This window comes from Solea solea, chromosome 11 (genome assembly GCF_958295425.1).
Source record: "Solea solea chromosome 11, fSolSol10.1, whole genome shotgun sequence".
Classification (NCBI taxonomy): domain Eukaryota; kingdom Metazoa; phylum Chordata; class Actinopteri; order Pleuronectiformes; family Soleidae; genus Solea; species Solea solea.
In genome coordinates, this window is record NC_081144.1 from 22,455,382 (window position 1) to 22,469,524 (window position 14,143).

The 14,143-nt window shown below is 40.3% G+C and overlaps 1 protein-coding gene across 3 annotated transcripts in view; it reads right to left on the reverse strand.

Annotated features, from left to right (window-relative positions):
* LOC131468975 (metabotropic glutamate receptor 7-like) overlaps positions 1 to 14,143 on the reverse strand; it is a 180,651-nt gene that overhangs the window by 64,326 nt on the left and 102,182 nt on the right. For all 3 annotated transcript variants that reach the window (XM_058643722.1, XM_058643723.1, XM_058643721.1), the window contains exon 3: positions 137 to 353. In XM_058643722.1, the coding sequence (XP_058499705.1) occupies positions 137 to 353 (217 nt within the window). The remainder of the gene's footprint in view (positions 1 to 136; positions 354 to 14,143) is intronic.

Sequence of the window (14,143 nt, forward strand, 5' to 3'; positions counted from 1 at the left end):
GAAAACAGCCTCTGTGGTAAACTGGAAAACGGAAATGTGAGACTTTATTTTAAATCAGACAAATAAATCCTTTTTTTTTTTTTCAAGCAATAACTACAGTTTTATAGAGTTTCCAGCAGGTGGCATCTTTCCTTACCTGCTTCTTTGGAGAGTTGCGTAAAAGCCTCGATCCCCTTTTCTCCGTAGCTGCCCTCTGAGGCGATGGTGGAGACGTACGACCAGCCCATCGCTCGGATGATGTCCACCATAGCCTGGGCCTGGAAGGAGTCCGGAGGAACCACCCGCGAGAAGAAGTCATAGCGTCGGTCGTCGCTCAACTCCGGAGCTGTTGACGCGTAGCTGATCTGCGGGATCTAAAGGAGAGTTCGGAGAGAGGAAGATAATCTTTACTTGTTCTGGTTCAGTGTCAGGATTGGCCGCTGTGGTGACTTTTCTGATTTCTACGCTAATATAACAGCTTCAGCTTCTTATTGTGATGGTTAAATGGCTTGTTTCAGAGGAGACTGGGGGCGGTCTCTACCATATGTTAACGGAAAACCAGCCTTGCGAGATCAGGACAGCTGACCTGGATTCCACAGAAACTCGAGAGAAACACAAATTGCTTCCCGGCGTGACACCCACACCCACCTAGCCACGTACCACTATAAGATCAAGGCAGTGAAAGATGTTCATCGCGGCAGAGCAAGTGGAAAAGAAGCCGAGAAAAATGTTGTCGGAGGAGGAGAGGAAGATGAAACCGTTGTGCAACGGGCCACATGTGGCTCTTTTATGAATGGCAAGATGCATGCAAAACGGATTCCAACCAGCATGGACATCGCTCCACGGCTTGTTGAAAACAAGTACACATGGCCAGGAGAGGGGAAGAGAGGGGGCAGTGTCAGCGCTGAGTTTTCCCCACATTGAGGATAAAGCGGTAGAAAATGAATGGATGTTTAAGGAGGTGTCATAAAAATATGTACTCAGAAAGTGTAGGGGGAGCTCTGTAGAGAACGGAAACAGTTGGACTGAGTAATGAGGTCACACAGGAAATATTAAGTGGGTTTTTACTTTTGGAATGTCATTTGCAATGATGTACAATTATTTATAATGAACAATAAAAAAAGGACATTTGCACAAAAGTTTTAGTTTTTCAATAATTTGTTAAATTTTACTGGACGTTTTATTTGTATGATGAATTTTAAATGTACTGTATGTTTCATAGTTATTTAGAAGCTTTCACTTAATTCACCCTGGCCTTAGAAATGTGTTAACTGTGGCAAAATCGCATTAAATCGTTACACATTTTTAATACTTTAAATACAAATCATAGTATATTCAAACGATTTTTCCATTACTCTTAATATTATAGTCTGTACATTAATGTAACATAGCTGTTATTGAAAGGACTATGTTGTATATCATTTTTATTTGTTCATGAAATGACGGTAATTCCACTGAGACGGCTACCTTTAATAAAGCAAAATGTATAGCATTCGATTATCAAATTTGTATTTCTTTAATTACAAATTATTGTATATTTACAGTATTGTAACGCTGCTATTAAGGTTTCATTCTTTAAATTAACATTGCTACTGGTTCCATATATGTTAGCTTTTTACACCTGTTTTGTAGATATTTAACTGTAAAATATTGGTCAAACACTATATTTGTAGCACATACAGTGTCGTCTATCCACCATTTTATTTGAATCATCTAAATCAGAGGTGTCAAACTCCCCCAGTCGATTACATGTGGCCCACCAATTAACATCTTGTTATAATGAAAATGTTTGTAATTTTCCCTTTTTTTAAATGTATTACATTCAACATAAAAGTACATATATATATGAGATTGTGAGGTGTTTAAATTACAGTTGTGCACAGTTGATTTTAGATGTATTTCTCTGTGTTTGCATCATAAATGTTATTATTGTGAACGATGCGTCGCTCCATATCCAAACAAGCACTTTTTACTTTGAAGTTCAGTGAAATATCAGCATGAATATCTTTATTGCATCATTATTTTAAGGTCATATTTGTCCACCCACTATTGAACGGTTGTTTTTTCCCCCCCGCTTTTTTTCTCTAGTCCGGCCCCATCTTGACCAGACGAGACTCCCATTGGCTCATTTACACACAATATACTGCAACAGGAAAAGTCATGAGGGTTTCACTCACCAGGGCAGATTTGCTTTGCTTGTCATTGAAACAGCTCAGTTATAATCACGTGACCCAGGATGGTACTTTGTTCATCAAGTTAGCTTTGATTTATTTTTACTTGCTGTCCACTTACTGTCCTCAGCTTTCGATTCCATCCCAAAGTCCTTCTAACAATGACAGATTTGTCATGTTGTGCCGCTGTGGGACACTGTGGACATTGAGGATTTTCTTGTTGAAAGTTGTCTTTGGACTTAGATTGTACTTTTGGGTTTATATTCCACGTTTGATATTTGTCTTACTTTGCCCTGTCTTTTGTTTGTCTTCTACTGGCTTTACTTTGTAGCTCTCTCCCTGGTTAACTACACCTGTGTCTCATTATCTCCACAAACTTTAGTGTAAAATCTCTGTCTTTTCAGTGTTTTTGAAGCAGCCAGCATTATCTCTAATGTGAGTTCCCAGTGTTTTGTTTGACATTGTTCACTATTTAACTTCTCCTTCAGCCACACTTTTTTATTAAGTACTAAACCTTGTCTATTTTTGAAGTAGTGTTTGATGATTTTGAATGCTTTTATGAATACTTTACCTTCATTTGGTTCCTGCATTTGTGGAAGAAGTTATAATGTGACTGAAAATCCACATTTAGGTCACATCAATGTAATATTATATAATATATAATTATCTGAATTACAAATTAGCAAGTAAATAAATAGTATACATTTCTTTTTTTGTAGAATTGAAGATATTTTATAATGAAGGGATTTTGCTATTTTTAACTACTTGTACACTTTATTCCTTTCTTACAGAGAGCAGTTTAATAAATATGAAGAATAAAAAAGCAACGAGGGGTAAGGACAGAGGGATGAGGACGGAGGGATGAAGACAGAGGGATGATGACAGAGGGATGAGGACAGAGGGGTGAGGACAGAGGAATGAGGACGGAGGGATGAGGTTAGAGGGATGAAGACAGCGGGGTGAGGACAGAGGGATGAGGACAGAGGGATGAGGACAGAAGGATGAGGACAGAGAGATGAAGACAGAGGGATGAGGACAGAGGGATGAGGACAGAAGGATGAGGACAGAGGGACGAGGACAAGGATGTCACTTTCTGTTCAGACTGTAAAGCCCTTCAAGGCAAACTGTGTTTGTGATGTTTGGCGATAAAAATAAAAGTGACTTGAAAGGGAAAAATCGATCTATGCCCCTGCAGAAGGCCGCAGCTTCACCCTGTATTCATACATATGTATGTGTCGGCCCTACACCTGTCTGTGAGAGCGCCTGACTCGTGGTGCCAGAGTCACCAGAGGTAGTTGCCTGAAGTTACTGAGCACTGTCTTTCATGGCCAACTTCATAGCAAGACTTGCTAATGTTGCTAAAGAGGTGGTAATAATAACACATTTTTATTGGCGGTGCCTTTTAAAGCACTCAAGGTCACCTTACAGACCCAGTTTTTAAGAAATATGACGTATAACAGTAGTGTAAAAAAAAACAACAGTTAATAATGCATAAAAGCATTATATACAGAGGGGCTAGAAGCAGATGGGTACATAAAACGAATCAAAGTGAATATGTTAGCGTGAACAGATGTGTTTTCAGACAGGATGTGAAAGTGGAAAGAGATTCAGAGCTGTGGAGGCAGCTGAAGGCTCTGGACCCCATGTTAGACATGGAGGTGGATAGAGGAAGAAGACCTGAGAGTGTAGACAGGAGGGCAAGGTAATAGACGGCCTTGAATGGTGACTCGGTTTTTCACTCTACCTTGTGTGGACTCCTTGAGCTTAAACACATAAAATTGATCGGATTGGCAAGCGCCCGTCCTGGAATATTTGCATAATGTGATTTGATTGGCACAACAACAGAGCCACAGTGCAGTATGGCAACATTCAGAGTGAATGAGCAGCCATTCAGTTGATGCACTAGCACCAGTGCTGCCAGGTGAACTGTCTGCTCCCGTGACATAATGCTATCTAATGGAAGAGTGCACATGTGGATAATTAAGAAACAGTTCACGTGCGGCGGGTCGCGCGAACAATACCTTATTTCCAGTGGAGACGAGCACGATCAAGAGGGGCACATTTGTGTCAAACTGAAAAACCACATTTTTGGAATGCAGCGTCTTTCTGACACTCCAAAGAAGTAGGTCAGACTGGTCTTTGTCCACTCTGAAAAAAGCTTTGAACCTCCATCATCCAGACAAAGCCTCGGAATCAGCTGGTGAAGTACAGCTTCTTCTTTTTTTTCTGTTTTCCTACACTGGCACCACACAGCATCACACTGCTGTGAGGAAAATACAGTGAATGCTGTTATTCATGCAATGAATCCACTGTCATTGTTTTTATTTTGCTGAATTCATTCAGTGATGTGGCAGCAGATCCAAGGTTTTGGTTGCTTAAATAAAACTTTAGGTTTCGCTTTACAGCGAACATACAGTTAATACAGAGGCTGTAAGAATGTACAATACAGAGTGTCTTATATACTTTTTTTCAGCACAACCTAGTCAATCTGAATTAAACTATATAAACACACCTGAGCAAAAAGTACTCAAAAGGTTAAAAATCGGATTGAATTTGTGAAATTTGGCTTCACTTGGCTCGTTTTTATGAGTAAAATAAAAGAAAAAAGCTCCATTTTGTGACTTCTGCTCAATTATTGCTACTTTATATCATGACTAAAAATGTGATATGCAAGGAATCATAACTTTGACTCAACAGCACATAAGAAGACAGGAAAAAAAAGTCTGAATATGTGACCTATAAACAAACACCGGTATGTTCACATTAGGAGTTGTGTATAATTCCCACAGCAAATTATCATGGGTGCACACGCAGCACAGATCCACACTAAGGGTTAAAAATGGACGTGACAGAAGTGCAACCTCACAAGTGCCTTGATTAAAAACATCTTTTTCCAACCCTTTTTTCCCCACATTTTTCATACTACTACTTTGTGAACGCCCCCTGAGAGTGTCTAATAAAGATAGTCTGCAGGTTATTTCAATTAAGTTCTGTAGGAAGGTGCGAGACAGTCACCTTTTCTAAAGGCTAAGGAAACTTATTAATAGTCTGCGGGTGTTCTTACCCTTAAATACGTTTGAAATTGCTCAGATTTTAGGCATGCAAGAAGGGCGGATCTATAAAGAGAGAAATATTGATCTGTCAGTCTCAAAATCTGCAGCAAATACTGGATAGATTGTCATGAACTTCAGAAAACCATGCCGCGTAAGTCCACTTCAGGCAAGTGCAATCACTTTTGGTGTAGAATTTGTCAAACACTTGGGTGGGTGACTCACACTCGCACACACTGTATGATAAAATTTGGCGTGGTAATGTGGCTAAGATCAACTCTGTGGCACAGCTTGACAGAGCCTGTGCTGTGGCTGTAGACTCCTGTATTCATGCAGAGTGTGATGGGAATTATAGAGATGGTGACATTTTTCTTACAAAGTGAATGGAAATATGCAATTATGCACAATTTCACTGAGGGTGTTGCCAATTGCCATGAAATGCATGTCTGCATGGGTGGAAAATATCTCAACTTTAGTGAAAAATCAGCATGTTTTACCCGACTTCACTAATCAGTTTCATATACACTACAGAAAAGAAGGAAAGGCGTGGGGGGGGGGGGGGGGGGGGAACAGGAGTCACTGGCAAATTCAGGGTCCAGTCAGACACTGAACCGAGTCAATCACACATTACCAGAGACACAGCCGGTGGCTAACTGATTAACTGGCCAACTAACTCCGGACTTACTCGGTGTAGTACATCGGCTGCTTGGGGCTATTTGGTCACATTGACAAAAAATGATGCAATATGAAGGTTCTGTCTGAGCAAACTCTCAGTCTCGTAACCGCAGGAAAGCAGACAATGAAAAAGTGATGTCCGTCAACATTAGTATTTTCTTCATGGGCCTGGGTCCGTAATCTGTTTCTGAAACACGTTTAATTTGTGTCTGTACTCCCAGTACTCACAATATTGAATATTGCACTTCCCAAGACGTTAGTGAGCAAGCTGTGGACAAATGTCCGAAAAAATCACTACAGACAATGACTTTTAGTGTTTTAGGGGTGGAGCTGTGACAAATGGAACGTTTTTAATTTGCATAATTTGCATTATGTTTTAAAACATAATGCAAATTATCAAACATACCTTAAATTACAATTATAATAAATGCTAAAAGACACGAAATGAACAACTAGAACAATATAATGCGATAATTATGTAAAACTGAAATGCTATAATAGTGTTTTTATTTACAGTGTATATTATGAACAAACAAAAAAAAGGTCTCTCGTCGAGCAAATAACACACATCTGTGACTAAATGTTTGTGCCTTTATAGATCCAGTGTGATGAGTTTTAGGCATGATTTTGTTGAAATTGCACTTATATTTCTCAAGAAAGTTCATGTTCTGTAAAAATATCCTTCATTAAATGAACCAAAAACAAAGGAGTTCTTGTTGTTCATAGGTTATTATGCTATTATTTTACTGGTGCGGCCCACTTGAGATCAAATTGTGCTGTATGTGGCTCCTGAACACTCCTGTCTGAGAGCAATCACCACTGATGTGACCCAGCATAAAGTTAGCTGATATAATAAATGAGCTCTTGCACTTTTTGAATTAAAATTGACAAACTAAGTGATTTTTGTTTTTGTGTTTGGTCAGTTTGTGAACAGAATAAATGATGAACATTATTTGTATGCTGTCCTTCATCTGAAAACTCAGACCTGACTGAGGGAGCATATGTGTGTATACAGGGGTGGGGACAAGAAGCATAAATCATGTAGTTTGAGAAGCAGACTCCACTGCTGAGATTCTTTGTGTACACTTATGTGTGTTTCCAGTCGTACTCTAACCTGTTTGCAGCTGCATCACGTTACACAAGCCCAATATTGCTGTTGTGCAAAGAGGGGAATGTTGTCTGGGGGACGACGTGAGATCTAAACACTGGCATACAGAGAAACACAGAGAGCGCCATGTGGAGCTGACAGACTTTATCAACATTGTGTGAACTCATTTCACAGTGGTTTGAGTGTAACACATTCGTTTGCATTTAAGTGACACGCACAGCAGTCCAAAACACCTCATCATTATCTGTGATTGAGTTTTGAAATCCCACATGATGGCAGGTCTGGAATCAAACTGCCTACCTCCTAAAGGTGCACAAGCAGGTACATGCATTACTTTCTCTTGGAGCCGGTGCAGTCGCTCATCAAACAGCCCGATCTAAGCTCTGCATGAAACGCCAGACATTTCTGTTCGAGTGATCAAAAGCAGGCAGACACTAGGGAAACACAGGAATGAGGACACAGCGGCTCACTGATGGGACTGCTTCAACTCACAGTGTGAGTGTGAGTTATAGCTTTGACCCACAACTCAAAGGGGGTCAACTACACAAAGCTGACAAATTAAGTACCAAAGAAAGAAGGCTGAGCTCAAGAAGACTCAATTTGTTTTTACCTCAATGAAAAAAACACGCCAACCCCTATTTCAGTGATACAATTCTATGAATTGTTGTTGACCATAGGGAATTATACACATATAACCTCGCTCTTCTGAAGTGGAACAGCCTGGCAAAATGAGGTAGCGCCCACACAGTATTTAAGATATTTAATAAAATGCCACTGTGGTCAGGCCTATGTAGGAAAAAGGACAGAAATACAAGGATAGCGAAGCTCAGGGGCAACAATCAGAGCCAGGATTTTAGAGATGCCAGAGAATTTCCACATGTTTACTCTTCAGGATGTAGCCAGAAAAAAGCTTGAATCAACACGAAAAAAAAAAACGAAAAAAGGTTTCACCTTTACTTTTACAACAAAGGTAGAATTGTTGCTCCAGAGGTGTCTTTGATCTATTGTCTGATGATTCTGTGTATAATTTTTATAACAATACGGCTCCCACTGGAACTAAAATGCACAATGAGAGAGAGGGTCATGCATTTGAAGGCTATACCAGTGTTTCTCAGCCCCGCTCCTCAGGGAGCCACTGTCCTGCATGTTTTAGATGGTTCCCTGCTCCAACACGCCTGATTCAAACGGTCATCAAGCTCTGCAGAGGCCTGATAATGACCCATTTATTTGAATCAAGTGTGGGGAAAACCTCTAAAACATGCAAAACAGTGGCTTCCCCAGGACCAGGGCTGAAAAACACTGGGCTGTACGCAGTATGTCAGACTGTATCAGCAACAAAAATCACATTAATAAAGTCGATAAAAAAGGTTTAAGTAGATAAATATAGTAAAAGTACTAAGTACTAACTAATGCACAATGATATTAAAGGGGCAATGGTGTTCCTGTAAAGCTAGGTAGGTCTCATATATAGGTTATATATAGGTTTCTGTAGCCGACGTCCATGTTTAGCACAGTAGCTTTAGAATTAGAATTACTGACATTCTGGAAACAGAAAAAAAAAAAAGCATATTCCTTTCCAACCTGTATCACTGTTACTTTTTAACCATTATGACCTAATTGTCCACTTAAAAATGAAGAAATACATACATTGTAATTTTGGAGTCAATGCAGGCTCCTATTCTGCTTTGTGTATTTCAGGGATGGGTCTTGGTGGAGGGTGTGTATTATTTATTTTTTTTTATTAAAAATGTTGTATTTATGTGCATATTCTTATGAGATACAGTATATACATAAGACATACCAGATATATCAGCGTATAAAGACTCTTGGAAAGTGACAATAAATTGTAAATATGCTCTAAAATCCAACTGTTTATGATCTGTATTACATGATCTTAAAATACACTCACAGTTCTGGTTTATTTCTTTGGCTTTTTTTTTGTGCGTTAGAAACAATGATATTGCCCATAAATATGGTCAAAGTTTGCTTTTACACAAATAATTAGTCCTAATAATTCAAGGAGTCTCATGTTACTTTTTTTTTGTTAAATAAAATGTTGTTGATTTCATGGATTGTTATTATTATTATTTTATAAATAGATTCACAAATGTCTTCAATATAATACATCAATGCAACAGCCTTCGAAACCAGTAAAAGTCATCACAGCAGATCCACACAAGAGCAGTTTTTTGAGGCATGGAGAAAGTTTCCTTTTATTATATATATATAATTAAACTAATTGACACGACGCAGCGCTGCAGAGATTCTGTAGCACAAGGGGAATGACTTCAGCGCCGTCTAGACTCATGATATTAGGTCAACAAGAGCGAGCGAGTACCGCAAAGTAATGGAACAGCAACAGCTACAGTGATTTACATTTAAAAAGACAAGAGGCTTCTTTGCGAAAAGTGAAGTGTCTATTTGTAGAATAGATGGGGGATAAGAGAGCTGCTATAGTAATATGGTGGAGTCAAAGGGTGTTCTAAGTTTGTTGAATCAGGTCCCATCTCTGCCCCAGCTGTGATAGAAAGCTGCTTGAACATTTGTCTCTCTGGAGCTTTTTGCTGCAGGGAACCATTTAAGAAGCCAATGTCTTTTTTTACTTCGTCGCATCGCGGGCTTGTACCCTGCTGATACAATTTCTCCGACCCTTATTCCCCAGGAATCTACAGCTCGCAGTGCAAACATCCACATTTTCAGCCCGCCGCTATTTCCTTTATTACCACTTTGACCTCCGAGTAACAATAGCGCGTGATCGAAACCTTGATTAAGAAAATGCAGAGGTGTGAGGAATGGAGCTGCTGGAATTAAGAGGATACGAGGAGTTGCTGACTAACTGACACTGAGTGTAATCCAACATTTCTTCTGTGTGTTTATTTTTCCTCAGGCAGCTAATGTCCTATAAATTGAGTCAGACGCAAGTTCGTAATTCAAGCCTCAGTGTGAAATAAATTAATGAAGTTAAATTTGTCTCTGTGATAAAGTTGTTCCCTCTTTGGTCACAGTTGCAAGATTGATACCCTGAGCATTTTTTTTTATATATCTTTTGTAGTAACAAACTGCACTAATGTCCTTAAAGCGGCAGATAAAACAGAGATAATAAGTCAGGGAGAAGAGGGATTTGTCATTTCTGCTGGCACAGTCATCTTCAGTTTAGAGTGCAGTCTGTTAGAACACAAACGGGCACGTCAAACCATTTCTACAACAACTGGCTCTGGTTCTAGTGTGACCTTTTTCTTTCTTTGTTTACGCACATAAAATATTAAAAACAAAGTTTATTTGTGGAGCACCAAATCACAACATACATTATCTCAAGGCACTTTTCAAAGTAAGCCAGGTAACTCACAATATCATCAGAGAGTGTGCAAGAACCAGGCATCAAACAAACTATCTCTGACAGAACCAGACTCAAAGATCAGTGCAGCTTCTGCCTCGGCCGAGTGGGGTGAAAGGAAAAAGGAAAAACGTATTTATAGGATTACGTGAGGCAGAAATGCCTAAATACCCTCCAGTGTTACAAAAAATAACACTTTGCAATGACAGAATAAACATTTTAAAATTGCTAAGCTTTTGAAAATTAGATTTAGTTTCAAATGTAAAACATTTTTTTTAACAACCTATGTTAAATCGTCAGACCAAACTTAAATCCGGGCTTTCTAATTATGTTACACACCGAATAAAAGATGATCTTCTCTGCACAGATGACAGGTGCCTTTGTGCTATGATCGCCATCTATATTACGCTTCTGACCTGTGTATGATGTGTATGATGTTGCTAAGTAACATTGTCTTGACTCACAGTTTAAAAACACGTTCCACGATGCAACATTCAGCCTTACAAATTGGAAACATATATAGATTATAGATTATATTGTACAGCACTGATGTCTTGAACAGAGAGTCACATTAGAGTCGTGTTAGAACTGCTGGAGCGTGTTTATACCTTTATGATCCTCCCTGTCATATTTGCAACCTGTTAACTCTAGGCTCCCTAAAAGCTCTGTGTTTGGGATGTCCTGTAGACCACTTTTCCATATTGCAGAACTTTGCGATTTCACGATTTCACGATTTCCACTTTCCACAACGCAGTAACGGCAGAAGTAAATTAAAGCGTCTGGCTGAAGGCAAGCCCAAAAGAAAGCCCTTGGAGCTGTGAATAATTATTAATTTTACATTTACATTTCAAGCACATTTCCACCACATAGACCCAGGAAATGTAGCTACCAGGAATGTTTTTTCTGGAAGTAACTGGTTCCTGCTGACGATTGTCGTGTGTGGTGTTCCACCGCAACGAAAGACCAGGACGGATTATAAAATTAGCACAATGACAATCCACCAAGTGGGGTTAATGTATAACTTACTATGCAACGACTTTACTATGGTTTAGCACAAATTAATTAATTCATTACACTTACTAAAAATTATTAATTCATGGCCTTTATTTAAAAAGATTTCTTCAATAGCTTTGAGGGTGGTGGTGGAGGAGTGATTGCTCTGCACACACACACACGTTGGACATTCATGACTTGAGGGGACATTGCATTGACTTACATTCATTTCCTGGAGACTTACTCTAATCTTAACCACAATTACTACTGGCCTAATCCTAACCCTGACCCTAACCTTACCTTAAAACATATCTTCACCTTAAAATGTAGTCATTTACGTTGTGGGGACTTGATTTTTGTCCCCACAAGGAAGACAAGTCCCCATAATGTGACTGTGTAATCAGTTTTAGGTCCCCACAACATTAGTAATACACACACAGTGAACTCAGGTGTGTTTGCCTGCAGCTAGGTCACAGTGAAAGTGATAAATACAGAGTTTATGTTGAGTCTTTCTGTTTGTGGGAGTAAAAAAAAAAGAAAGAAAAGAACTTTATGAGTGTTTCTGAAGAGTAAAGACAGTGAGAGAGAGGAGAGAGGATCAGAGATGAGTGATGAGTGACACACAGCAGGTACCAGCAGAGCTATCAGTGGAGATAACAGACTATTAATATTAAGTTTGGAGACTGATTGGCTCATAATGAAACTGGAGGTCACTAACAGGAAACAACAACAACCACACGCGCAACAACAAAATGAGTACGCGCAACAGTAAACATGGAGAGTCCTGCTGTCGAGAGACAAGCTCTATAACAAAGTCACAGAACGTAAACTGCTGGGGATTTTATGAGCTGTTGCGAAGATTTACCAGCTGAAATCAAATGTTGGAGCACAACCAGGTACAGTATGTTCATCACTGCAAGCTCCACCCCAAAGGGTTCCTGAACAATCTGACAGTACTGCACCCTGAGCAGGGCCACCTTTTCTCTCCACTGATGCCTAGTGTTTGCTCTCTGTGTGAATCGTTGGGTTTCTCTGCTCTCGATGATGTTGTCTTTGTACGGTGCCTTGAGATAATGAATCTTGTGATTCAGCGCTATACAAATAACATTTAATTTACTTTAGTCCCTGCTCCTTGTGCAAATGGACATAGTTCCTGGGAAAGTCCCCTCAGTTCCTGAGAGTGGAATTGAACCTTATGTTACATGTGTTCATTGTCTGTTTCCATTGGCATGCTGATGGCGCTCAAATTAGCATTTTTGCACCATTGAATCTCAATGTGACCTAGTTAAATAAATGGTAAAGTACATTGTAAGGAATAAATAATAATTACACGCTGCGCTTCACTTAGTTGCACTTATTGAAGCCATCACTCGTGACACCATGCATCTGTAACACGGCGTGACACATGACAACATGATCTTTACTGTAGTGGCAGCAAGGTGAAAGTGTGACGGCGATGCCTATGAGCTTTCCACACTGACGACGACAACAACGACAACAATGACAACAATGACAACAACAACAACTACCACAGACCGCTCATGAATGACTGAGCTCAAGCCAAGAGAGGATGGTTAACAATGCCCCCATTCAGGATCACAATTACCCAAAGCTGATGTCTGGCACCTGTCATCTGCAGTATAGATCAAAGTTTGGATTGCTGAGGGTAATCGCCAGGCTTGCTCTTGAATGTATCTGGGCTGACAGGATCGATGGGAGGAAAACACAGAGGTCTGTTATCGGGGACACTGTTTTATTGATTCACCACCACAAAGTGCTCCGGCCGCCCTGAATAAAAATCTTTTGCCAAGGTCTAAAGAACGATTTGGAAAAATGAAGAAAGGGAGGAAGCTGCTGAGAGAAGGTGGGTGGTAATCTGCTTAGTGAAATAAAATGAGGAATTCAAACTGGCTGTTTTAGAGCAAAGGTGACTAAGCAAGATTGTGTAAAGGTTGGACGCACTCCGCAGTAAGTGGGGATGCCAGGTGAAGTTAATTAGTGTGCCTCAGCCTCTCTGTTGCATTTTCACCTGCAGCAGTCCACAAGCAGCAGGGGCGGCTCTTAAGAAAGGTGAGGAGGTGCAATGTGGTGCGCGTTTAGTGTCTCGCGCTGCTGATGTGGAGGAAACGAGTCCGACGAGTTGAGAGCAGTTGGTGCTGATGCAGCTCGCTGTGCTGCTCCGCTCTGCCTTTTTCCTGCGCATGGATGATGCAAAAAGAAATGTCGTTTGAGGGAAAACAGACGGCATATGGCACAACACGACTCCCAGTCGGGGTAATAGCAAGCATCAATCCCTGCCATCTGAGAAGAAGGTAGCCTGCACCAATGACAAGACGAGCTGTCTCCACAGAAAGCTAGTGGTAGACCGATTAATAGGTGGACAATATTTATAATTAATTGTCTTCGTGCATCAGCCGTCAGCTGCACTGGTGTCTAAAGATCAGCATAACGACATTGGCCATCCTCTAATGACAGTTTACGGCTTTTCAGACAAAAACCTAAAATAGAATCCGTCTCTTTTATCTGCGAAAGGAAGCACTGACTCCACACCAACAGTGTCAAAAAACGAGGCACAAAGAACTAAAGTCTTCTCCGGACGGACCCCGCTATCAATTAATAAACAGTTCTCTAAAACACGGCTGCAAATGATCTGTGAGTGGCAGCGCTAAAAAGTTTCCCATGAACTGGAACGAGGGCACTCAGGCACTTCCTGTTGTAGGGATCCCTGCACCTCGATTTGCTGCTTGATTAGCTTCTAAGTACATCTTGACATCAGTCAGCTCAACTCGTCAAGTCTCCACAGCGACGGGCGGAAAGGAAGGACAGCGGGTTC